This window comes from Pristiophorus japonicus, chromosome 20, assembly GCF_044704955.1.
Source record: "Pristiophorus japonicus isolate sPriJap1 chromosome 20, sPriJap1.hap1, whole genome shotgun sequence".
Classification (NCBI taxonomy): Eukaryota; Metazoa; Chordata; class Chondrichthyes; family Pristiophoridae; genus Pristiophorus; species Pristiophorus japonicus.
In genome coordinates, this window is record NC_091996.1 from 7,876,068 (window position 1) to 7,903,693 (window position 27,626).

Sequence of the window (27,626 nt, forward strand, 5' to 3'; positions counted from 1 at the left end):
AAATGTTTCTATAAGATCACCCCTCATCCTTCTGAACTCCAAGGAGTAAAGACCCAGTCTACTCAATCTATCATCATAAGTTAACCCCCTCATTTCTCGAATCAGCCTAGTGAATCGTCTCTGTACCCCTTCCAAAGCTAGTATATCCTTCCTTAAGTAAGGTGACCAAAACTGCACGCAGTACTCCAGGTGCGGCCTCACCAATACCCTGTACATTTGCAGCAGGACCTCCCTGCTTTTGTACTCCATCCCTCTCGCAATGAAGGCCAACATTCCATTTGCCTTCCTGATTACCTGCTGCACCTGCAAACTAACCTTTTGGGATTCATGCACAAGGACCCCCAGGTCCCTCTGCACCACAGCATGTTGTAATTTCTCTCCATTCAAATAATATTCCCTTTTACTGTTTTTTTTCCCAAGGTGGATGACCTCACACTTTCCGACATTGTATTCCATCTGCCAAATCTTAGCCCATTCGCTTAACCTATCCAAACCTCCTTGTAGCCTCTCTGAGTCCTCTACACAACCCGCTTTCCCACTAATCTTAGTGTCATCTGCAAATTTTGTTGCACTACACTCTGTCCCCTCCTCTAGGTCATCTATGTATATTGTAAACAGTTGTGGTCCCAGCACTGATCCCTGTGGCACACCACTAACCACTGATTTCCAACCGGAAAAGGACCCATTTATCCCGACTCTCTGCTTTCTGTTAGCCAGCCAATTCTCTATCCATGCTAATACATTTCCTCTGACTCCACGTACCTTTATCTTCTGCAGTAACCTTTTGTGTGGCACCTTATCGAATGCCTTTTGGAAATCTAAATACACCACATCCATCGGTACACTTCTATCCACCATGCTCGTTATATCCTCAAAGAATTCCAGTAAGTTAGTTAAACATGATTTCCCTTTCATGAATCCATGCTGCGTCTGCTTGATTGCACTATTCCTATCCAGATGTCCCGCTATTTCTTCCTTAATGATAGTTTCAAGCATTTTCCCCACTACAGATGTTAAACTAACCGGCCTATAGTTACCTGCCTTTTGCCTGCCCCCTTTTTTAAACAGAGGCATTACATTAGCTGCTCTCCAATCCGCTGGTACCTCCCCAGAGTCCAGAGAATTTTGGTAGATTATAACAAATGCATCTGCTATAACTTCCGCCATCTCTTTTAATACCCTGGGATGCATTTCATCAGGACCAGGGGACTTGTCTACCTTCAATCCCATTAGTCTGTCCAGCACTACCTCCCTAGTGATAATGATCATCTCAAGGTCCTCCCTTCCCACATTCCTATGACCAGCAATTTTTGGCATGGTTTTTATGTCTTCCACTGTGAAGACGGAAGCAAAATAATTGTTTAAGGCCTCAGCCATTTCCACATTTCCCATTATTAAATCCCCCTTTTCATCTTCTAAGGGACCAACATTTACTTTAGTCACTCTTTTCCGTTTTATATATCTGTAAAAGCTTTTACTATCTGTTTTTATGTTTTGCGCAAGTTTACCTTCGTAATCTATCTTCCCTTTCTTTATTGCTTTTTTAGTCATTCTTTGCTGTTGCTTAAAATCTTCCCAATCCTCTAGTTTCCCACTAACCTTGGCCACCTTATACGCATTGGTCTTTGATTTGATACTTTCCTTTATTTCCTTGGTTATCCACGGCTGGTTATCTCTTCTCTTGCCGCCCTTCTTTTTCACTGGAATATATTTTTGTTGCGCATTATGAAAGAGCTCCTTAAAAATCCTCCACTGTTCCTCAATTGTGCCACCGTTTAGTCCTTGTATCCAGTCTACTTTAGCCAACTCTGCCCTCATCCCACTGTAGTCCCCTTTGTTTAAGCATAGTACTTTCGTTTCTAACACAACTTCCTGATCCTCAATCTGTATTACAAATTCAACCATATTGTGACCACTCATTCCGAGAGGATCTTTTACGAGGAGATCGTTTATTTTTCCTGTCTCGTTACACAGGACCAGATCCAAAATGGCTTGCTCCCTTGTAGGCTCTGTTACATACTGTTCTAAGAAACAATCCCGTATGCATTCTATGAATTCCTCCTCCAGGCTACCCCCTGCGATTTGTAGGTTAAAATCCCCCATAACTACTGCCGTTCCTTTTTCACATGCCTCCATTATTCCCTTGATTATTGCCTGCCCCACCATGAAGTTATTATTTGGGGGCCTATAAACTACGCCGACCAGTGACTTTTTCCCCCTTACTATCTCTAATCTCCACCCATAATGATTCAACATTTTGTTCATTGTAGCCAATATCATCCCTCACAACTGCCCTGATATCATCCCTTATTAACAGAGCTACCCCACCTCCCTTCCCTTCCTGCCTATCTTTCCGAATCGTCAGATACCCCTGTACGTTTAATTCCCAGTCCTGGCCAGCTTGCAACCATGTCTCTGTAATGGCCACCAAATCATACCCATTTGTAATGATTTGTGCCGTCAACTCATTTACTTTATTTCTAATGCTGCGTGCATTTAGGTAGAGTGTTTTCATCCTAGTTTTTAAACCATGATTTTTAGTTTTTACCCCTCCTGCAGCCCTTTTATATTCAGTGGTCCTTTTTGTTTCTTGCCTTTGGTTTCTTGCATTTGATTGTTGTCAGGGTGTCGAATCCTTCATAATGTCTTCATAAGGTGTGGTTCACCTCAACTCATCTCAACCCAACTCACCTCAACTCAACTCACCTCAACTCAACACAACTCACCTCAACCTCAACTCACCTCAACTCAACCCAACTCACCACAACTCACCTCAACCCAACTCACCCCAACTCAATCCAACTCACCTCAACTTATCTCAACCCAACTCACCTCAACTCACCTCACCTCAACTCACCTCAACCCAACTCACCTCAACTCAACCCAACTCACCACAACTCACCTCAACCCAACTCACCTCAACTCAACTCAACCCAACTCACCTCAACCCAACTCACCTCAACTCACTTCAACCCAACTCACCTCAACCCAACTCACCTCAACTGACCTCACCGTCTTCCACCTGCCATAACCTGTTCTCCTTTCCTGCTCGAAGCGCATCCCACCCGCCCCTGGCCAGCTGCAGCGCCTCCCTATTCAATTTAAGTGCTCGTTTCCATATTTAAACCCCCTCACCAACCTCCACTGGCTCCTCCAGTTTTAGGCCTCCTCTTGCACCTGTCAGTTCTCCCACTCTGGCTTCCTGCCTCCCTTCTTCCTCCTCCTGCCCCCCCCCCCCCCACTCCCTTCCCCCTACCATTAGTGGGAAAGCCTATTGCTGCCTCAGTGAGATAGTTGCACTCGCATAGATCAATTTTTTTTTGTGTTTAATACTTAAGTTTGGTACTTACGTTCACAGGTGAACTCCAGGCCATTATTTGATAAACGATAGGCCTCCATCTCAGAGATACAATTGTCTCCTCTAGGCAAAGTGAAAAAGGAATTATTGTCCATGCAAGAACTAATGGTTCCATTATCTCTATTGCTGGTAAATCACTCAGCACTAATGTGTTCTCTCATGTTGCTGCCATATTGCTTCATCTCTTTTAAGAACATAAGAAATAGGAACAGGAGTAGGCCATTTGGCCTCTCGAGCCTGCTGTGCCATTCAATAAGATCATGGCTGATCTGATCATGGACTCAGCTCCGCTTCCCTGCACGCTCCCCATAACTCTTTATTCCCTTATCGCTCAAAAATCTGTCTATCTCCGCCTTAAATATATTCAATGACCCAGCCTCCACAGCTCTCTGGGGCAGAGAATTCCAAAGATTTACAACCCCCTGAGAGAAGAAGTTTCACCTCATCTCAATTTTAAATGGGCGGGCCCTTATTCTGAGACTATACCCCCTAGTTCTAGTTTCCCCTATGAGTGGAAATATCTTCTCTGCATCCACCTTGTCGAGACCCCTCATTATCTTATATGTTTCGATAAGATCACCTCTCATTCTTCTGAACTCCAATGAGTACAGGCCCAACCTACTCAACCTTTCCTCATAAGTCAACACCCTCATCTCTGGAATCAATCTAGTGAACCTTTTCTGAACAGCCTCCAATGCAAGTATATCCTTCCACCAAAACTGAACGCAGTACTCTAGGTGTGGCCTCACCAATACCCTGTACAGTTGCAGCAGGACTTCTCTGCTTTTATACTCTATCCCCCTTACAATAAAGGCCAACATTCCATTTGCCTTCCTGATTACTTGCATACTAACCTTTTGTGTTTCATGCACAAGTACCCCCAAGTCCCTCTGTACTGCAGCACTTTGTGCAATATTTCTCCATTTAAATTATAATTTGCTTTTCTAGTTTTTCTGCCAAAGTGGATAACCTCATATTTTCCCACATTATATCATCTGCCAAATTTTTGCCCACTCACTTAGCCTGTCTATATCCTTTTGCAGATTTGTTGTGTCCCCCTCACAATTTGCTTTCCCACCCATCTTTGTATCATCAGCAAACATGGTTACAGTACACTTGGTCCCTTCATCCAAGTCATTAATATAGATTGTAAATAGTTGAGGCTCCAGCACTGATCCCTGCTGTATCCCACAAGTCACTGTTTGCCAACCGGAAAAAGATTCATTTATTCTGACTCTCTGTTTTCTGTTAGTTAACCAATCCTCTATCCATGTTAATATATTGACCCCAACCCCGTAAACATTTATCTTGTGCAGTAACCTTTTATGTGACACCTTATCGAATGCCTTCTGGAAATCCACTGGTTCCCCCTTATCTACGCTGCTCATTATATCCTCAATGAACTCCAGCAAATTTGTCAAACATGATTTCCCTTTCATAAAACTTTTCATAAGAACTTTTCTTCGTAGTTCTACTGTTTTCAAACACTTCCCCCCTCCCCCCCCCCCCCACCCCCTTCTCTCATGAGAGGGAATGATCCACTGTTGGACACTCCTTCCTTCCCTCCTCTGGCCCCCAAGGGGTGCTCTAGTATTGAATTGATCTAATCCCTTCGTCCCTCGGTGGAAGATTGGAGTGCCAGCAAACAAATAAATTACAGCCCATCCCTACTTACAACTGAGTGGCTCGCTGGGCAACTTCATGGGGCATTTAAGGGACAATCATGTTGGTGTGGGACTGGAGTCACATATAGGCCCAGACCGGGTAAGGACAGCAGATTTCCTTCACTAAAAAAGGACATTCGTGAACCTGTTGGGTTTTCGTAGAATCATAGAAATTTACAGCACAGAAGGAGGCCATTTGGCCCATCATGTCCGCACTGGCCGACAAAGAGCTACCCAGCCTAATCCCACTTTCCAGCTCTTGGTCCATAGCCCTCTAGGTTACGGCACTTCAAGTGAACCGCCAAGTACTTTTTAAATGTGGTGAGGGTTTCTGCCTCTACCACCCTTTCAGGCAGTGAGTTCCAGACCCCCACCACCCTCTGGGTGAAGACATATCCCCTCTAAACGTCCCACCAATTATTTTACGACAATCTGGCAGATTGCTTTTTAAAACCAAATTCAAATTCTGAAACTGCCCTGGTGGGCTTTGAATTTGCATTGTCTGAATTATTAGTTCAGGCTGCTGTAGTATCTGGTCCAGAAACATAACCACTACATTGCAATCCCTTTATCTATTCGTCTCCCTTAGAGCAGAGAAGGTTAAAAGGAGATTTGATAGAGGTGTTCAAAATTAAAAAGGGTTTTGATCAAGTAAATAAGGAACAACTGTTCCCACTGGCAGGAGGATCGGTAACCAGAGGCCACAGATTTAAGGTGATTGGCAAAAGAACCAGACGGGAGGTGAGGAGATATAGTTTTATGCAGTGAGTTGTTGTGATTGGAATGCACTGCCTGATAGGATGATAGAAGCAGATTCAATAGTAACTTTCAAAGAGAATTGGATAAATACTTGAAGGGAAAAAAATTAGCGGGGCTGTGGGGAGTGGGTGGGGAGTGGGACTAATTGGACAGCTCTACCAAAGAGCTGGCATAGGCACGATGGGCCGAATGGCCGCATAAGAACATAATAATTAAGAACAGGAGTAGGCCATCTAGCCCCTCGAGCCTGCTCCGCCATTTAACAAGATCATGGCTGATCATGGCAAGATCATAGCAAGATCATGGCCAATTTGACCTGAAACACCCTACTCCCCTCTTTGGCTGTGACCGTGCCAGCGAGCCATTTGGGACCATTTCCATAATTGAGTACAAACACAGGATCATTGATCTCAATATCGTGTGACAAATTTGCGCGGTCACAGTACAAACTTTGTTGATGCCGCCTGCCCTCCACATGACCATGGAGATCAGGGTGGACAACAGAGAGCCTTGTTTTGAACGCCCTTTTCATGAGCAGCTAGGCTGGGGGAACTCCGGTGAGTGAGTGGGGTCTGGTGCGGTAGGTGAGCAGCACTCGGGATTGGCAGGTTTGCAGGAAGCCTTCCGACACATGTTTCAAGTTGGTTTGGACTGCCCGTTCTGCCTGGCCGTTGGATGCAGGCTTGAATGGGGCAAATGTGACGTGCTTGATCCCATTGCGGGTCATGAATTCCTTGAATTCAGCACTGGTGAAACACGGCCCATTGTCGCTGACCAGGACATCAGGCAGGCCGTGCATGGCAAACATGGCTTGTAGGCTTTCAATAGTGGCTGTGTACATGCTTACAGACATTATCGCACATTCAATCCATTTTGAGGAAGTATCCATGACAACCAAAAACATTTTGTCTAGAAATGGGCCCGCATAGTCCACGCGGATCCTCAACCAAGGTTTGGAGGGCCACGACCACAAACTTAACGGTGCCTCTCTGGGTGCATTGCTCAGCTGAGAGCAAGTGTTGCACTGGCGCACGCATGACTCTAAATCTGAGTCAATGCCGGGCCACCACACGTGGGATCTGGCTATGGCTTTCATCATTACAATGCCTGGGTGGGTGCTGTGCAGTTCACAAATGAACGTATCTCTGCCTTTCTTGGACAAGACCACGCGATTGCCCCACAACAGGCAGTCCGCCTGCAGTCGTTCTCGAATGCATCCATCACCATGAGCAAGTCCGCTGGCTGTGCCATTTCCACCCCGGTGGTGGGCAATGGCAGCCGACTGAGAGCGTCTGCGCAGTTCTCTGTGCCAGGTCTGTGGCGGATTACATAGTTGTATGCCGACAGCGTGAGCGCCCATCTTCGGATGTGGGCCGAGGCATTGGTGTTAATCCCTTTGCTCTCAGAGAACAACGATATGAGCGGCTTGTGGTCAGTTTCAAGCTCAAACTTGAGGCCAAATAAGTACTGGTGCATTTTTTTTACACGTAAACGCATGCCAGAGCCTCTTTTTCAATCATGCTGTAAGCCTTTTCGACCTTGGACAAACTCCTGGACGCATAAGTGACCGGTTGCAAAATCCCCGATTCTTAGCCTGTTGTAACACACACCCGACCCCGTACGACGACGCATCGCAAGCTAGCACTAATCTTTTACAAGGGTTATACAGGACAAGCAGTTTGTTTGAACACAACAGATTTCTGGCTTTCTTACCCAGTCGTCTCCCGTGCGCAGTAGTGCATGTAGGGGTTCTAGCAAGGTGCTTAACCCAGGTAGGAAATTACCGAAATAGTTAAGGAGTCCGAGGAACGACCGCAGCTCCGTCACATTCTGTGGTCTCGACGCGTTGTTGATGGCCTCCGTCTTGGCGTCGGTGGGTCTGATGTCGTCTGCTGCGATTCTTCTTCCCAAGAACTCGACCACACTTCGAACGTTTCAACCTGAGCCCCACGCGATCCAACCGACTAAGAACCTCTTCCAGGTTCTGCAAGTGTTCGATGGTGTCCCGACCTGTAACCAGTATGTCGTCCTGAAAAACCACGGTGCGAGGAACCAACTTTAGCAGGCTCTCCATGTTCCGTTGGAATATTGCTGTGGCAGCCGGAATCCCGAACAGGCATCTGTTATAGATGAACAGACCTTTGTGCATGTTGATGCAGGTGAGGCCTTTCGAAGACTCTTCCAGCTCCTGCGTCATGTAGGCTGAGGTCAGGTCCAGCTTGGTGAATGTCTTCCCTCCAGCCAGGGTCGCAAATAGGTCATCTGCCTTCGGTAGCAGGTACTGGTCCTGGAGCGAAAAACGGTTAATCGTTACTTTATAGTCCCCACAAATTCTGACCATGCCGCCCTCTTTAAGTACCGGGACAATCGGACTGGCCCACTCGTTGAATTCCACCGGCACGATGATGCCTTCTCGCTGCAGCCTGTCCAGCTCAATTTCCACTTTTTCACACATCATATACGGTACCGCCCGAGCCTTGTGGTGGATGGGTCGCGTACCGGGAGCTAAATAGATCTGCACTTTCGCCCCCGAGAAGCTTCCAATGCCTGGCTCGAACAATGATGGAATCTTGTTCAGAACCTGGGCACATGAGCCGTCGTCGACGGACGAGATCGCTCGGATGTCGTCCCAGTTCCAGCGGATTTTTCCCAGCCAGCTTCTGCCAAACAATGTGGGGCCATCCCCTGGTACAATCCACAGCGGGAGTTCGTGTACTGTTCCATCATAGGAGACTTTGACTTCTGCACTGCCAATTACAGGGGTTAGTTCCTTGGTGTAAGTCCTTAGTTTGGTGTGAATGGGGCTGAGCTTGGGCCTGTGAGCCTTGTTGCACCACAGCCTGTCGAAGGCCTTTTTACTCATTATGGACTGAATCGCACCCATGTCCAGTTCCATCGATACTGGAATTCTGTTCAGTTCAACTTTCAACATTATTGGTGGACAGTTCGTGATGAATGTGTGTACCCTGTACACTTCTGCCTCCTCGGTTCGAGTCTCCGATTCAGTCTGATCCACAGTGGATCTATCTTCCTCTGCAACGTGGTGGTTTGCAGGGTTTGCAGCTCGCCTGCACATTCGCTGGAGGTGTCCCATTGTTCTGCAACCGTTGCACGCATAGTGCTTGAAGCGGCATTGATGGGGCCGATGATCACCTCCACAGCGCGAACAAGGTGTTAACTGCCTCGCATTAATGATTGATGGCGGACTCTGGGTCATCTGAGGTCGTGCAGCAGCAGTCGGCGTGTACGTTCCGCCATGTATATTTCTGCTCTCAAACGACATTACTTTGTTCACTGTACTGGCCGAAACTTCGTTACTCATAGAAACATAGAAACATAGAAAATAGGTGCAGGAGCAGGCCATTCAGCCCTTCTAGCCTGCACCGCCATTCAATGAGTTCATGGCTGAACATGCAACTTCAGTACCCCCTTCCTGCTTTCACGGCATACCCCTTGATCCCCCGAGTTGTAAGGACTTCATCTAACTCCCTTTTGAATATATTTAGTGAATTGGCCTCAACTACTTTCTGTGGTAGAGAATTCCACAGGTTCACCACTCTCTGGGTGAAGAAGTTTCTCCTTATCTCGGTCCTAAATGGCTTACCCCTTATCCTTAGACTGTGACCTCTGGTTCTGGACTTCCCCAACATTGGGAACATTCTTCCTGCATCCAACCTGTCCAAACCCGTCAGAATTTTAAACGTTTCTATGAGGTCCCCTCTCACTCTTCTGAACTCCAGTGAATACAAGCCCAGTTGATCCAGTCTTTCTTGATAGGTCAATCCCACCATCCCGGGAATCAGTCTGGTGAATCTTCGCTGCACTCCCTCAATAGCAAGAATGTCCTTCCTCAAGTTAGGAGACCAAAACTGTACACAATACTCCAGGTGTGGCCTCACCAAGGCCCTGTACAACTGTAGCAACACCTCCCTGCCCCTGTACTCAAATCCCCTCGCTATGAAGGCCAACATGCCATTTGCTTTCTTAACCGCCTGCTGTACCTGCATGCCAACCTTCAATGACTGATGTACCATGACACCCAGGTCTCGTTGCACCTTCCCTTTTCCTAATCTGTCACCATTCAGATAATAGTCTGTCTCTCTGTTTTTACCACCAAAGTGGATAACCTCACATTTATCCACATTATACTTCATCTGCCACGCATTTGCCCACTCACCTAACCTATCCAAGTCACTCTGCAGCCTCATAGCATCCTCCTCGCAGCTCACACTGCCACCCAACTTAGTGTCATCCGCAAATTTGGAGATACTACATTTAATCCCCTCGTCTAAATCATTAATGTACAATGTAAACAACTGGGGCCCCAGCACAGAACCCTGCGGTACCCCACTAGTCACTGCCTGCCATTCCGAAAAGTACCCATTTACTCCTACTCTTTGCTTCCTGTCTGACAACCAGTTCTCAATCCACGTCAGCACACTACCCCCAATCCCATGTGCTTTAACTTTGCACATTAATCTCCTGTGTGGGACCTTGTCGAAAGCCTTCTGAAAGTCCAAATATACCACATCAACTGGTACTCCTTTGTCCACTTTATTGGAAACATCCTCAAAAAATTCCAGAAGATTTGTCAAGCATGATCTCCCTTTTACAAATCCATGCTGACTTGGACCTATCATGTCACCATTTTCCAAATGCGCTGCTATGACATCCTTAATAATTGATTCCATCATTTTACCCACTACTGAGGTCAGGCTGACCGGTCTATAATTCCCTGCTTTCTCTCTCCCTCCTTTTTTAAAAAGTGGGGTTACATTGGCTACCCTCCACTCAATAGGAACTGATCCAGAGTCAATGGAATGTTGGAAAATGACTGTCAATGCATCCGCTATTTCCAAGGCCACCTCCTTAAGTACTCTGGGATGCAGTCCATCAGGCCCTGGGGATTTATTGGCCTTCAATCCCATCAATTTCCCCAACACAATTTCCCGACTAATAAAGATTTCCCTCAGTTCCTCCTCCTTACTAGACCCTCTGATCACTTTTATATCCAGAAGGTTGTTTGTGTCCTCCTTAGTGAATACTGAACCAAAGTACTTGTTCAATTGGTCTGCCATTTCTTTGTTCCCCGTTATGACTTCCCCTGATTCTGACTGCAGGGGACCTACGTTTGTCTTTACTAACCTTTTTCTCTTTACATACCTATAGAAACTTTTGCAATCCGCTTTAATGTTCCCTGCAAGCTTCTTCTCGTACTCCATTTTCCCTGCCCTAATCAAACCCTTTGTCCTCCTCTGCTGAGTTCTAAATTTCTCCCAGTCCCCAGGTTCGCTGCTATTTCTGGCCAATTTGTATGCCATTTCCTTGGCTTTAATACTATCCCTGACTTCCCTTGATAGCCACGGTTGAGCCACCTTCCCTTTTTTATTTTTACGCCAGACAGGAATGTACAATTGTTGTAATTCATCCATGCGGTCTCTAAATGTCTGCCATTGCCCATCCACAGTCAACCCCTTAAGTATCATTAGCCAATCTATCTTGGCCAATTCATGCCTCATACCTTCAAAGTTACCCTTCTTTAAGTTCTGGACCATGGTCTCTGAATTAACTGTTTCATTCTCCATCTTAATGCAGAATTCCACCATATTATGGTCACTCTTCCCCAAGGGGACTCGCACAATGAGATTGCTAATTAATCCTCTCTCATTACACAACACCCAGTCTAAGATGGCCTCCCCCCTAGTTGGCTGCGAAATTTGTTTGGTGTTGTCGCTGGTGGACATAAATGCCTGGGCTATTGTTATGGCTTTACTTAGATTCGGAGTTTCAATGGTTAACAGTTTGCGAAGGATTGTCTCATGGCCAATGCCCAATACAAAAAAGTCTCTAAGCATTTGTTCTAGGAATCTCTCAAATTCACAATGTCTTAGTTCGGCGACATAGCTCGCCACTTCCTGGCCCTCCGACCGTTGACACGTGTAGAACTGATCAAAACGCTTTCCTTAGGATTTAGGTGCTCCCGGACCATTCTTCATAGGATTTAGCTGTTGGTTTTGCCGGAGCTAGGCGATTCTTCATGAGGCCATAGGTTGTTGCCCCACAGACAGTTGGGAGGATCGCCCTTCGTTTGGCAGTGTTCTCGTCCTCTTCCAACTCGTTGGCCACAAAGTATTGGTTGAGTCTCTCCACGAAGGCCTCCCAATCATCCCCTTCTGAGAATTTCTCCAGGATACCAACTGTTCTTTGCATTTTCACACGGTTGTTTGTTACATCGTCGCCAATTGATAAGCTCACAATAAAGGGTGAAACTGAATACTGTGTACAATGAGCAAGTGTGACTTTAGCTCCTTTTATGAGGCTCCAGAGTGCAGGTACCTCGTGGGTGGCCTGCTTATATACCATGCTCCCAAGGGATGCTGGGATCCCTTGGGACTCCAACAGGTAGGCCCTCTGGTGGTAGTGTAATACAGGTTGCAAGGGGTCAAATACATAACACCCTCGTCCTCACCTTCCACCCCACCAGCCTTCACATTCAACAGATCATCCTCTGCCACCTCCAGCGTGATCCCACATCTTGCCCTTCCTTTTCAGCATTCCAAAGGGACCGCTCCATCCCCACGACACCCTGGTTCATTCCTCAATCAGCCCCAACACGCCCTCCCCTACCCTCAGCACCTTCCCGTGCAAGCACAAGAGATGCAACACCTGCCCTTTTACCTCCTCCCCGCCCACTATCCAGGGCCCCAAACACTCCAGGTGAAACAGTGATTTACTTGTACTTCTTGCAATTGAGTATACTGTATTCGCTGCTCACAACGTGGTCTCCTCTACACTGGGGAGACCAAACGCAGATTGGGTGACTGCTTTGTGGAGCACCTCCGTTCAGTCCGTAACATGACCCCGAGATCCGGTCACCTGTCACTTTAATTCCCCGCTCCACTCCCACTCTGACCTCTCCGTCCTCGGCCTCCTACACTGTTCCAACGAAGCTCAACGTAAACTCGAGGAACAGCCCCTCATCTTGCGATTCGGCACTTTACAGCCTTCTGGACTCAACATTGAGTTCAACAATTTCAGACCATAACCTCTGCCCCTATTTTTTCACATGGCAGCTGTTGATAATTCTGCCATTCCCATTTACTCCTCTTCCAGACACACCTTCTGTTTCTTAACTTGTCCCATTACCATCTCCTTTCGCCTTGCTCCATCATCCTTTTTGTCTCTTAATCGCTCCTGCCTTCCACTCTGTCACAGACATTCCCCTTTATCTTTCCTCCCCTCCCCCCTTTCCCTGCCCCTGCACTTGCTTTAAAACCTGTTCTATCTCTAATTTTTCCCAGTTCTAACGAAGGGTTATCGACCTGAAACGTTAACTCTGTTTCTCACTCCACAGATGCTGCCCGACCCACTGAGTATTTCCAGCATTTTCTGTTTTTATATCTGGATTTGGGCAGCAAGGGGAATGACCCCTCACATTCTGCTCCCTCCTTGTTTGGTGGTCCAGTGGTTAAGATTTGGTGTTCTTACTTCTATGGCCCGGGTTCAATACACGGTCCGGTAAGTACATTTTTCCTCACACAAAGGGTAGTGGAAATCTCGAACTCTCCCCCCACAAAAAGCGGTTGAGGCTCTGGGGGGATGGGGGTCAATTGAAAATTTCAGAACTGAGATTCATAGAATCATAGAAATTTACAGCACGGAAGGAGGCCATTTCGGCCCATCGTGTCCGTGCCGACTGACCAAGTGTTATCCAACCTAATCCCACTTTCCAGCTCTTGGTCCGTAGCCCTGTAGATTACGGCACTTTAAGTGCACATCCAATTATCTTTTAAATGTGGTGAGTGTCACGTATTCAACTGCCATTGTAATCCATGTATAAACTGACCTAAGTTGTACACCGTGAGAACACTGACCACTAGGTGGTGAACTTGTGGGAGACACTCCTAACCTGGACTTTCAGGTATAAAAGGGGAAGCTCCATCCATCTTCTCCACTTCAGTGCTGGAATAAAGGTCACTGGTCACAGAGTGACCTTCTCTCTAGTATGGGCCTCGTGTGCATTTGTACTGTATAGTAAGGACATATTAGTGAGGGTTCCTAATTGACAGATTTTTGTTTGGCAGAAGGGATTAAGGATTACAGAACCAAGGCAGGTAAATGGAGTTAAGACGCAAATTAGCCATGATCTAGTTAGAACATAAAAAAATAGGAGCAGGAGTAGGCTATTTGGCCTCTTGAGCTTGCTCCGCCATTCAATAAGATCACGGCTGATCTGATCTTAGCCTCAACTTTATTTCCTTGCCCGCTCCCCATAACTCTCGACTCCCCTAGCGTTCAAAAATCTGTCTGTCTCCGCCTTGAATATATTCAATGACCCACCCAGTTGAATGGCGGCGGAACAGGCTTGAGGGGCTGAATGGCCTTCCTCCTGTTCCTATGTCCAGGTCTCAGTTGCCTTGGCAACCCAGCAACATCAAAACAGAGCAATTTATAAAGAAAGGGAAAGCTCAGATTGCCAGCTGAGAGGGTTGGGACTTACACACGCATGTAGCTCTTTATCAGAGTCTTGTTCATTCGGAGGACGGGAGTGTTTAAGAAGAAGGCGTTGTCCATCTGGTTGAATTCCTTTCGATACGGCTCGTACTGGGAGGCCCAGCGCAGTAAGTACCACTTGCCGGAGAACTGCCGGAGGTAAAGAAAATTAAAAACCATCATTTGTAAATGGACTTTAGAACCATGGAATTATAGAAATTTACAGCACAGAAGGAGGCCATTTGGGCCCATCATGTCCGTGCCGACCAACAAAGAGCTATCCAGTCTTATCCCACTTTCCAGCTCTCGGTCCGTAGCCCTGTAGGTTATGGCACTTCAAGTGCACATCCAAGTACTTTTTAAATGTGGTGAGGGTTTCTGCCTCTACCATCCTTTCAGGCAGTGAGTTCCAGACCCCCACCACTCTCTGGGTGAAGAAATTTCCCCTCAAATCTCCTCTAAACCTCCTACCAATTACTTTAAATCTATGCCCCCTGGTTGTTGACCCCATTGCTAAGGGAAATAGGTCCTTTCTATCCACTCTATCTCAGCCCCTCATAATCTTATACACCTCAATAAGGTCTCCCCTCAGCCTCCTCTGTTCCAAAGAAAACAAACCCAGCCTATCCAATCTTTCCTCATAGCTAAAATTCTCCAGTCCTGGCAACATCCTCATAAATCTCCTCTGTACCCTCTCTAATGCAATCACATCTTTCCTGTAATGTGGTGACCAGAACTGCACACAGTACTCTAGCTTGTGAGTGTTGAAGGTCTTTCAGTGATTCTGTTCATATACATGGGGCACATCACAACGCTTCTGTGACACAATTAGCAAAGTAAGCAAAACTTGCATTTATATAGCGCCTTCAACAACCTCAGGACCTCCCAAAGCGCTTTACAGCCAATGAAGTAGTTTTGGAGCGTGGTCACTGATGTAATGTGCGAAATGCAGCCAATTTGCGCACAGCAAACTCCCACAAACAGCAATGTGATAATGACCAGATAATATGTTTTTGGTGATGTTGGTTGAGGGATAAATATTGGCCAGATCACCGGGGAGAACTCTCCTGCTATTCTTCGAAATAGTGCCATGGGATCATTTACGTCCACCTGAGAGAGCAGACGGGGCATCGGTTTAATGTCTCATCCGAAAGATGGCACCTCCGATAGTGCAGCGCTCACTCAGTGCCTCCCCTCCAACAGTGTGGCGCTCCCTCAGTACTGCCCCTCCGACAGTGCGGCACTCCCTCAGTACTGCCCCTCCGACAGTGCGGCGCTCCTTTAGTACTGCCCCTCCGATAATGCAGCGCTCCCTCAGTGCCTCCTCTCCGATAGTACAGCACTCCCTCAGTACTGCACTGGCGCGTCAGACTGGATTTTTGTGCTCAAGTCCCTGGAGTGGGAATTGAATCCACAACTTTCTGACTCAGAGGCGAGAGTGCTACCCACTGAGTGACTCAGTGTCATGTTACATGGTGCATTTAACTCTGTGAGCTGGTGATTTTGTTTATTCGTTCCAGGGATGTGGTCATCGCTGACAAAACCGGCATTTATTGTTTATACTTAGTTGTCCTTGAGAAGGTGGTGGTGAGCCGCCTTCTTGAACCGCTATAGTCCGTGTGGTGAAGGTGCTCCCACAGTGCTGTTAGGGAGGGAGTTCCAGGATTGTGACCCAGCGACGATGAAGGAACGGCCGATATATTTCCCAAGTCAGGATGGTGTGTGACTTGGAGGGGAACGTGGAGGTGGTGGTGTTCCCATGCGCCTGCTGCCCTTGTCCTTCTAGGTGGCGGAGATCGCGGGTTTGGGAGGTGCTGTCGAAGAAGCCTTGGCGAGTTGCTGCAGTGCATCTTGTAGATGCTGCACACTGCAGCCAGGGGGCGTCGGTGGTGGAGGGAGTGAATAGAATCACAGAATGGTTACAGCACAGAAGGAGGCCATTCGGCCCGTCGAGCCTGTGCCAGTTGTCTGCAGCCAGTACCACTCCCCCTGCCCTTTCCCTGTAGCCCTGCAAGTGTTTTCCTTCAGGTATTTTTCCAATTTCCTTTTGAATGCCAGGATTGAGTCTGCCTCCACCACCTTTTCAGGCCGTGCATTCCAGATCCTAACCACTCGCTGCGTAAAAAGGCTTTTCCTTGTGTCACCTTTGGTTCTTCTGCAAATCACCTTAAATCCGCGTCCTCTAATTCATGACCCTTCTGCCAATGGGAACAGTTTCTCTCTATCAACTCTGTTGAGACCCCTCGTGATTTTGAACACCTCTATCAAATCTCCTCTCAACCTTCCCTGCTCCAAGGAGAACAACGCAACTTCTCCAGTCTATCCATGTAATTGAAGCCCCTCGTCCCTGGAATCATTCCCGTAAGTCTTTTCTGCACCCTCTCTAAGGCCTTCACATCCTTCCTAAATGTGGTCCCCAGAATTGGACACAATACTTCAGTTGAGGCCTGTTGTGTTCTTAGATGCTCTAACAATGACTCCATGAGGCAGTGTGTTGTACTTGAACTGTAATGACCTTAGTTCTTTATTAGTTAACTCCACAGTGAGGATCACACCTGGTGGCCTGCCTTTTATACTCGGCCTGGCACACCTGTACAGGTAACCTACGAGTCTCCCACTGCTGTGCCCTCTGGTGGCACACCTTAAGATAATACCAACAGTAGCCATGTAGGATACATGACATCACTCCCCCCTGAACCCTCAGTGCAAAGCGCCCCTGCTTTAACTGTGCTCTGGGCTTAGCCCTGTATGGGTTTTGTCTGGTAGACCTCTGGCGGACCAGCTCAACCTTGGGTGGGTAGTTGGTGCAGGTAGCTGGTGGTTGCTGTGTGTGTATGTTCCTGACCACTCCATTCTCCCCCCCTCCCACATTGGTGTGGCGGGGGCTCCTAACATTCAGGTAAGTGAGTTTTGCGTTTTATTTTTGTGTGGTTCCGTGGTGCGACAAGAGCGTTAGATGCCTTGTCGATGTGGTGACCGGTGCGTGAGGACAAGCTAGTTCCAGAGCTGCTGCGTGGTGCCCCTGCAGTATGGTGGCGGCTCAGTGCCCGGTGCTGGCAGTGGGAAGCCGGTTGGCTCGCCTAGCCTGCTCTCGGGGCTATTGCCGTGGAACCTAGCGTCGGGCAGGTTCACAGATGCCTGTGACCCCCCCCTGTCCTTTCTTTAAGCCCTGGGTCCCAGCTGCTCTGAGGAGCTGTCGTCTAGCAGTGCGCAGGGAACTGCTGACTCGCTGGCCTGAGCGTCGCTTGGTTTGGAATCCTGGCTGGTGCTTGTTTCCTCTGGGGGAACAGTGGAGGGTGACCCTACATCTAGGGGTGTGGCCTTAGTGCAGTCTGCTCCTTCAGGCTCGTGGCCGTTGGTGCCATCGGTTGCCTGAGAGACGGAGCCGACCCAGGGCATGGTCTCACTACCATTGCCGTTGCCCTGCTGAGGTCGCTTGCCTCGCAGCTCGTGTGTGTTGGCTGCTTGTGGCCACACTTCGTGGTGCCTGACTCTGGTCCCCGGGACGCAGGCTACAGCATTGGGTAGCTCGCTGGACCTGTGTGCACCCGATGGGTGTCTGCCGCTGCATTGGCTGCGTGTGGTGGGAATCCTGCATCGCACAGCTTTTGCTTACTTATGATGGACACTCAAGGGGTCCTATCACGATCACGTGACTTTTCCTCGCTGGTTGCATATGCACAGTTCAGATCATCAATTACACATTGTACATAATCGCGCGACTTTTCCTCGCCGGTTACATGTACACAATTCCGATTATCAGTTACACATTTTACATGGTCAGTTTCACGCTTTACATAATCCGCTACACCTTTAGCCTCTAACTTACAATTACTGTTACATTGCTTAAATGTGTGGAACTGTCCCTTTAATTGTAGTGGGTTGCAGGCCTCCTTTAAGAGAGTCTTGCTATCTTTACCCCAATCCGCTTCTCGGTTTGGTGCCACGTGTTGTTCTATCAGCGCCGCACCTCGTGGTCTGGCCGCCGCCATTTTTGTCTTCAGCGCATCACCTCGTGGTTTGGGCGCCATCTTTTCTTCGTCCACGATGTCGACTGCGGTGATCCTCTTCTCCCCGGGTTCTGCCTCCACAGTTGGGAAGTCACCTCTGGATCCGATTTTCTCCCCCCGGAGTCCTGCCACTGGAGCCTGGAAGATGCGTTCAGGTCGTCTCAGCTGGACACAGTCGTGCTGAGCGGTCTGTGCCTCGGGTGCTGTGCTGGTCTGCTCTCCGGTGCCGGGTCCACCCTCGAGTGAGGGCTTGCTTTGCCTCTGAGCACAGAGGGCTTCGATCGCTGGAGGGGTGAAATCTTCCCACTTCCAATGGATCTTCTTCATCCACCTTCTGCCGAGCAGCGTTGGTCCATCACCTGCAACAATCCACAGAGGTAACTTGTGCACCGTGCCATCATGGAGTCCCTTTACATTCACACTACCAACGACTGGGATGATTTCATCGGTGTAGGTGCGCAGTTTTGCCTGAACCGGGCCAACTCGGGTCGTTCAGCCGGATTGTCCCATAGCCTCTCAAAGGCTCCTTGATTCATCACTGACTGGCTCGCCCCCGTGTCCTCTTCCATGAAGACTGGACTTCCCTCTATCTCGACTTCCATCTTCAGCGGGGAGAACTTGGTGGTGCAGATAAACATGCTGTGTACCTCCCCGTGTGACTGGGCTGCCTCTCTGTCTAACAATTCATAATCCACGCTGGATTCATGGCCATCTGCAGACTCCTCATCGACACAGTGAGTCCTATTTCTCTTACACATTCGCTGGAGGTGGCCCTTTGTGCTGCAGCCTTTGCAAACATAGTCTTTAAAACGGCACTGGTGAGCCCTGTGATTCCTTCCGCAACGCCAGCATAGTGCTACTCGATTAGTCCCCCTTGGCGGACTCTGAGTTACTCAGGGGCCTGTTCTCTCTCCCCCCGAGAGTGTTCGTGCTGTACACTCTGTGCACAGTACCTGCCGGGTTTGAGTCCTGAGGGTGAGACATCTGCCTAGAGCCGCAGGTCGAGGTCATGAATGCCTGGCTCACAGAGATGGCCTTCCGCAGTGTGACTGTGGTATCCACTGACAGTAGCTTGTGAAGAAGGCCCTCATGGCCGATTCCAATGACAAAAATGTCCCCCAGCGCTTCATTGAGGTGGTTGCCGAAATCGCACGGTGCTGCCAGCCTCCTGAGGTGTGCGGTGTACTTCGCGACTTCCTGGCCTTCGGGCCGTCGGTGGGTATAGAACCGGTGTCTGGCTGTGAGGATGCTCTCCTTGGGCTTGAGTTGTTCCTGGATCAGGGTTACAAGCTCCTTGTACGTCTTGGTCGTTGTCTTCGCTGGTGCCAGCAAGTCCCTGACGAGGCCATAGACGGTGGGCCCACAACTGGTTAGCAGGATAGCTCTGCACTTCTCAGCCAGTGTGGCCGGGTCGACTCCTGCCGGGTCGTTTGCTGTGAAGAAATGGTCTAGCCTCTCCACAAAGGCGTCCCAATCATCACCATCGGCGAACTGCTGCAGCGTACCAAGGGTAGCCATTTCCGCGTGTAAGTTCGTAATCTCGTCGCCAGTTGTGCTCTTAGATACTCTAACAATGACTCCATGAGGCAGTGTGTTGTACTTGAACTGTAGTGACCTTAGTTCTTTATTAGTTAACTACAGAGTGAGGATCACACCTGGGGGCCTGCCCTGTATACTCGGCCAGGCGCACCTGTACAGGTAACCTACGAGTCTCCCACTGCTGTGCCCTCTGGTGGCACACCTTAAGATAGTACCAACAGTAGCCAAGTAGGATACATGACATGTGGTCCCCAGAATTGGACACAATACTCCAGTTGAGGCCGAACCAGTGTTATATAGAGGTTTTGTGCTCCATGCTTCTATTCATGAAGCCCAGGATCCCGTAAACTTTTTTAACTGCTTTCTCTACCTGCCCTGCCACCTTATTTGTGCACATTCACCCCCAGGACTCACTGTTCATGCACCCCCTTTAAGAATTGTACAGTGCAACCAGCTCCCATAATTTAACCCTTTAACATTATTCTGCTGAATCTGTGTTGCACCCGCTCCAAGGCTAGTGCACCCTTGCTGAGGTTGCCTGGGCCTGACACAGATAGAAAGGGTGAGGGTGAGCTGAGCATGCTCACCATATGGTGATGGGTTCAGAAGAGAGAGAGAGAGTGGAGCAGTCGGATAAAATAAAATGGTTTGAAACCCAAAGTTTCTAAAGGTGTACCACCGCCACCTTGTGGCAAAACATCTGAACTGCAACCCGAGGCTGAGAGATTGCCCCAGCTGCCTGGGGAATGGTTCGGGACTGAGTCACAGCCATGGCCTGACTTTGCGTGTCTTACCAGTGTTCAGGTATATTAAAAATGTAAAACACCACTCCACATAGGTGTCAGCCGTGACTCACTGGGTCGCACTCTCGCCTCTGAATCAGAAAGGTGTTGATTCAAGTCACACCCATTCAAGCTTGTTTGAGTAGTGTGGGCTTATAATCTCTAGAGTTTTGGAGAATGAAAAGTGATCTCATTGAAATGTATAAAATTCTTAGAGGGCTTGACAGTGTAGATACTGGGAGGATGTTTTCCCTGACTGGAGAGTGTAGAACTATGGGTTAATAGCCTCAGAATAAGGGGTCAGTCAGAGTGCAAAAGGGATGGTGTTCGAGACCAATATGTTGAGGAACCAACTAGGGGGGAGGCCATCTTAGACTGGGTGATGTGTAATGAGAGAGGATTAATTAGCAATCTTGTTGTGCGAGGCCCCTTGGGGAAGAGTGACCATAATATGGTGGAATTCTGCATTAGGATGGAGAATGAAACAGTTAATTCAGAGACCATGGTCCAGAACTTAAAGAAGGGTAACTTTGAAGGTATGAGGCGTGAATTGGCTAGGATAGATTGGCGAATGATACTTAAGGGGTTGACAGTGGATGGGCAATGGCAGACATTTAGAGACCGCATGGATGAACTACAACAATTGTACATCCCTGTCTGGCGTAAAAATAAAAAAGAGAAGGTGGCTCAACCGTGGCTATCAAGGGAAATCAGGGATAGTATTAAAGTCAAGGAAGTGGCATACAAATTGGCCAGAAATAGCAATGAACCCGGGGATTGGGAGAAATTTAGAACTCAGCAGAGGAGGACAAAGGGTTTGATTAGGGCAGGGAAAATAGAGTACGAGAGGAAGCTTGCAGGGAACATTAAGACGGACTGCAAAAGTTTCTATAGATATGTAAAGAGAAAAAGGTTAGTAAAGACAAACGTAGGTCCCCTGCAGTCAGAATCAGGGGAAGTCATAACGGGGAACAAAGAAATGGCAGACTAATTGAACAAGTACTTTGGTTCGGTATTCACTAAGGAGGACACAAACAACCTTCTGGATATAAAAGGGGTCAGAGGGTCTAGTAAGAAGGAGGAACTGAGGGAAATCCTTATTAGTCGGGAAATTATGTTGGGGAAATTGATGGGATTGAAGGCTGATAAATCCCCAGGGCCTGATGGACTGCATCCCAGAGTATTTAAGGAGGTGGCCTTGGAAATAGCGGATGCATTGACAGTCATTTTCCAACATTCCATTGACCATGGATCAGTTCCTATGGAGTGGAGGGTAGCCAATGTAACCCCACGTTTTAAAAAAGGAGGGAGAGAGAAAACAGGGAGTTATAGACCGGTCAGCCTGACATCGGTAGTGGGTAAAATGATGGAATCAATTATTAAGGATGTCATAGCAGCGCATTTGGAAAGAGGTGACATGATAGGTCCAAGTCAGAATGGATTTGTGAAAGGGAAATCATGCTTGACAAATCTTCTGGAATTTTTTGAGAATGTTTCCAGTAGAGTGGACAAGGGAGAACCAGTTGATGAGGTGTATTTGGACTTTCAGAAGGCCTTCGACAAGGTCCCACACAAGAGATTAATGTGCAAAGTTAAAGCACATGGGATTGGGGGTAGTGTGCTGATGTGGATTGAGAACTGGTTGGCAGACAGAAAGCAAAGAGTAGGAGTAAATAGTTACTTTTCAGAATGGCAGGCAGTGACTAGTGGGGTACCGCAAGGTTCTGTGTTGGGGCCCCAGCTGTTTACATTGTACATTAATGATTTAGACGAGGGGATTAAATGTAGTATTTCCAAATTTGCGGATGACACTAAGTTGGGTGGCAGTGTGAGCTGCGAGGCGGATGCTATGAGCGACTTGGATAGGTTAGGTGAGTGGGCAAATGCATGGCAGATGAAGTATAATGTGGATAAATGTGAGGTTATCCACTTTGGTGGTAAAAACAGAGAGACAGACTATTATCTGAATGGTGACAGATTATGAAAAGGGGAGGTGCAACGAGACCTGGGTGTCATGGTACATCAGTCATTGAAGGTTGGCATGCAGGTACAGCAGGCGGTTAAGAAAGCAAATGGCATGTTGGTCTTCGTAGCGAGGGGATTTGAGTACAGGGGCAGGGAGGTGTTACTACAGTTGTACAGGGCCTTGGTGAGGCCACAACTGGAGTATTGTGTACAGTTTTGGTCTCCCAACTTGAGGAAGGACATTCTTGCTATTGAGGGAGTGCAGCGAAGATTCACCAGACTGATTCCCAGGATGGTGGGACTGACATATCAAGAAAGACTGGATCAACTGGGCTTGTATTCACTGGAGTTCAGAAGAATGAGAGGAGATCTCATGGAAACGTTTAAAATTCTGACGGGTTTAGACAGGTTAGATGCAGGAAGAATGTTCCCAATGTTGGGGAAGTCCAGAACCAGGGGTCACAGTCTAAGGATAAGGGGTAAGCCATTTAGGACCGAGATGAGGAGAAACTTCTTCACCCATAGAGTGGTGAATCTGTGGAATTCTCTACCACAGAAAGTTGTTGAGGCCAATTCACTAAATATATTCAAAAAGGAGTTAGATGTAGTCCTTACTACTAGGGGGATCAAGGGGTATGGCGAGAAAGCAGGAATGGGGTACTGAAGTTGCATGTTCAGCCATGAACTCATTGAATGGCGGTGCAGGCTCGAAGGGCCGAATGGCCGACTCCTGCACCTATTTTCTATGTTTCTATGTTTCTATGTTAAGACAGAGATGAGTCGGAAGTTCTTCACTCAGAGGGTTGGGAATCTTTGGAATTCTCTGGCCCAGAGGGCTGTGGATACTGAATCGTTGAGTATCAAGGCTGAGATAGATAGATTTTTGGGCACTAATAGAATCAAGGAATATGGGGATAGGGCAGAAAAGTGGAGTTGATGTCAAAGATCGGCCGTGATCTTATTGAATGGCGAAGCAGACTCGAGGGGCCATATGCTCCTATTTCTTATGTTCTTATAAATCCCCACTCCAGAGACATCAGCACAGAATCGAGGCTGAGACTAACAGTACAGTACTGAGGGAGGGCCGCACTGTCGGAGGGGCAGTGCTGAGGGAGCGCCGCACTGTTAGACGGGCAGTACTGAGGGAGCGCCGCTCTGCCGGAGGGGCAGTACTGAGGGAGCGCCGCACTGTTGGAGGGGCAGTACTGAGGGAGCGCCGCACTGTCGGAGGGGCAGTACTGAGGGAGGGCCGCTCTGCCGGAGGGGCAGTACTGAGGGAGCGCCGCACTGTCGGAGGGGCAGTACTGAGGGAGCGCCACACTGCCGGAGGGGCAGTACTGAGGGAGCGCCGCACTGTCGGAGGGGCAGTACTGAGGGAGGGCTACACTGCCGGAGGGCAGTACTGAGGGAGCGCCGCACTGTCGGAGGGGCAGTACTGAGGGAGGGCCGCACTGTCGGAGGGGCAGTACTGAGGGAGAACCGCACTGTCGGAGGGGAAGTACTGAGGGAGGGCTGCTCTGCCGGAGGGGCAGTACTGAGGGAGTGCTGCACTGTCGGAGGGGAAGTACTGAGGAAGCAGTGCACTGTCGGAGGGGCCGAACTGAGGGAGTGTTGCATTGTCAGAGAGGCAGTACTGAGGGAGCGCAGCACTGTCGGAGGGGTAGTACTGAGGCAGCTCTGCACTGTCGGAGGGCCAATACTGAGGGAGTGTTGCACGGTCGGAGGGGCAGTACTGAGGGAGTGTTGCATTGTCAGAGAGGCAGTACTGAGGGAGTGCCCACACTCAGAGAGGCAGTACTGAGGGAGTGTTGCATTGTCGGAGGGGCAGTACTGAGGGAGTAGTGCACTGTCGGAAGGGCAGTACTGAGGGAGTGTTGCGCGGTCGGAGGGGCAGTACTGAGGGAGCGCCGCACTGTCGGAGGGGTAGTACTGAGGCAGCTCTGCACTGTCGGAGGGCCAATACTGAGGGAGTGTTGCACGGTCAGAGGAGCAGTACTGAGGGAGCAGTGCACTGTCAGAGGGGCAGAAATGAGGGAATGCCGCACTGTCGGAGGGACAGTACTGAGGGAGTGTTGCACTGTCGGAAGGGCAGTACTGAGGGAGCAGTGCACTGTCGGAAGGGCAGTACTGAGGGAGCAGTGCACTGTCGGAAGGGCAGTACTGAGGGAGCAGTGCACTGTCGGAAGGGCAGTACTGAGGGAGCGCCGCACTGTCGGAGGGGTAGTACTGAGGCAGCTCTGCACTATCAAAGGGGCAGTACTGAGGGAGTATTGCACTGCCGGTGGTACCGTTTTTCGGATGAGATGTTAAACCGAGGCCCCGTCTGCTCTCTCAGGTAGACGTAAAAGATCCCATGGGCACTATTTCGAACGTTTTGAGACGTTCTGAAGTGGTGAAAGGCGCTGTAGAAATGCAAGTTCCTTCTTCCCTGATCAGCCCCGAGTATGTGCGGAATTCTCCGGAGTGGGGATTTATAAGAACATAAGAAATAGGAGCAGGAGTCGGCCATTCGGCCCCTCGAGCCTGCTCCGCCATTCACTAAGATCATGGCTGATCTTCAACCTCAACTCCATTCCCGCCCGATCCCCATATCCCTTGATTCCCCTACATTCCTAAAATCTATCGATCTCAGTCTTGAATCCCCACAGCTCTCTGGGGTAGAGAATTCCAGGGGATTCACCACATTCTGAGTGAAGAAATTTCTCCTCCTCTCAGTCCTAAATGGCCGACCCCTTATTCTGAGACTGTGACCCCTGGTTCTAGACTCCCCAGCCCGGGGAAACATCCTCCCAGCATCTACCCTGTCCAGCCCTGGAGGAACTTTATCTGGTCTTACCGTGGGGCTCTTGAGGTCAATCTTTTTGGGTTTGAGCACCCGGCAGGCCTGTGGCGCAGCGACAGACGATCCGATCAGACCGACGGCGATGAAGACCAAGGTGGGGAGGCCTGCCATTGTTCCCCGTGTTGTGCTGCTCGCTGTGCTGTTGGACAGAGCTGCTGCGATATTTATAGAAGCCTTGGAGTTTGTTGCAGTTTAAGCTCTGGCAGCGCCGCTGCCCAATAACAATACTGCCTTTTCCTGGCTCACCGTGACGACAGGCTTTCTTGAATCCGTGCCACGAGCAGACACACAAATAAAACCGGAAGCTTTTTTCGTCAAGCGATAACAGAATGTTCTACCCAAACCCTGAGAGCTGACCGTGCAAGTTAGTCTTTGTGTGTCAGCCGTGGCTCAATGCGGAGCACTCTGGTTTCTGGGTCGGTAGGTTCCTGGTTTCAAGTCCCCACTCCAGGGACTTGAGCACGAAAATCCAAGCCGACACTCCCAGTGCAGTACTGAGGGAGCGTTGCACTGTCGGAGGGGCAGTACTGAGGGGAGCGCTGCACTGTTGGAGGGGCAGTACTGGGGGAGTGCTGCACTGTCGGAGGGTCAGTACTGAGGGAGTGCTGCATTGTCGGAGGGGCAGTACTGAGGGAGCGTTGCACTGTCGGAGGGGCAGTACTGGGGGAGTGCCGCACTGTCGGAGGGGCAGTACTGAGGGAGCACTGCACTGTCGGAGGGGCAGTACTGGGGGAGTGCTGCACTGTCGGAGGGTCAGTACTGAGGGAGTGCTGCATTGTCGGAGGGGCAGTACTGAGGGAGCGCTGCATTGTCGGAGGGGCAGTACTGAGGGAGCGCTGCACTGTCGGAGGGGCAGTACTGAGGAAGCGCTGCATTGTCGGAGGGACAGTACTGAGGGAGCGCTGCACTGTCGAAGGGGCAGTACTGAGGGAACGCTGCACTGTCGGAGGTGCTGTTTTTCAGAAGAGACGTTAAACCGAGGCCCCGTCTGCTCTCTCAAGTGGACGTAAAAGATCCCAAGGCACTATTTCGAAGAAGAGCAGGGGAGTTATTCCTGGTGTCCTGGGCCAATAGTTATCCCTCAATCAACATATCAAAAATACCAGATTATCTGGTCATTGTCACACTGCTGTTTGTGGGAGCTTGCTGTGTGCAAATTGGCTGCCACGTTACCCGCATGACAACAGTGACTACACTCCAAATGTACTTCATTGGCTGTAAAGTGTTTTGAGACGTCCGGTGGTCATGAAAGGTTCTATATAAATGCAAGACTTTCTTTTCCGAGTGAAGAAGTTCCTCCTCATCTCAGTCCTAAAACTATGCCCCCTAGTTCTAGACTCTCCAGCCAGGGGAAACAACCTCTTTGGTCTCCGAGGTGAGTGTGTAACCCACTGAGCAATGGCTGACAATTCCGCACAGGAGATAGCTATGTTGCAATCTAGGATTGAACAGATTCCCCAAACATCGCGGAGCTGGCTTGAGGGGCTGCATGGCCTACTCCTGCTCCTATTTCTTAAGTTCTTAATGCGTCATTGCTGTGATTCCCGTAAGTCCCTTGTTGGTATTTATTTGCATAGGGCATGGTGTTGTTTTGGGCAGATTGTTTGGAGCGTTGTGGCTGAATGATTTCCTTGTTGGGGAATGTTGGCTAACAAGCTGCGGGCTCTGTGGTGGTTACTGGAACTGGACGTCCCATCAGGTTCTGAGCTGGCGTCCCACCACGATAAATTGTGAAACTGAATTCAACAAATCTGGGCCGGCACCACAAAAACAACCATTGTAAAAAAAACCTGTGTTTTTGTTTACTAATGTCCTTCAGGGAAGGATATCTGCCACCCCCTGACCTGAGGCTAGTTACCGAGACAGGAATTGAACCTGGGCCCTTTGTGTTTGGTTCCTGCATGGCCATCAACGTTCCCTGTGTCAGCTGTGGCTCTCTGGGTGGGAACGGCGAGGAGTGAGCAGATACTGCTGATCACTGCAGGAGTTGGAGTGAGTTCGTAAAAAGTTGGTGGTGGGTTTTTGGGTTGTTTTTCCCCCCAAAATTTTAGGGCCTTTTTGGCCCATAAACATCAGCCAGCTGGCTGCTGAGGGGCCTGGAGTGCCGGGCCCCTCAGAGGACAATGCTCCCAGTGTGAATTTAACCAGGGGAGGGAATGTTGGGGAAAGGGAGAATAAAAGGCCCAAAGATTTGGGCCGGGACCCCAGGAGGTT

The 27,626-nt window shown here is 49.0% G+C and overlaps 1 protein-coding gene across 1 annotated transcript in view; it reads right to left on the reverse strand.

Moving 5' to 3' along the window:
* LOC139232862 (alpha-1-acid glycoprotein-like) overlaps positions 1–25,550 on the reverse strand; it is a 31,950-nt gene extending 6,400 nt beyond the window's left edge. Inside the window, exons 1-3 of the mRNA XM_070863351.1 lie at positions 25,407–25,550; positions 14,282–14,424; positions 3,351–3,421 (exon numbers count right to left, since the gene is read on the reverse strand). Coding sequence (XP_070719452.1) covers positions 3,351–3,421; positions 14,282–14,424; positions 25,407–25,523 — 331 coding nt within the window. The 5' untranslated portion in view covers positions 25,524–25,550. The remainder of the gene's footprint in view (positions 1–3,350; positions 3,422–14,281; positions 14,425–25,406) is intronic.
* Between the last annotated feature and the right edge of the window lie 2,076 nt (positions 25,551–27,626).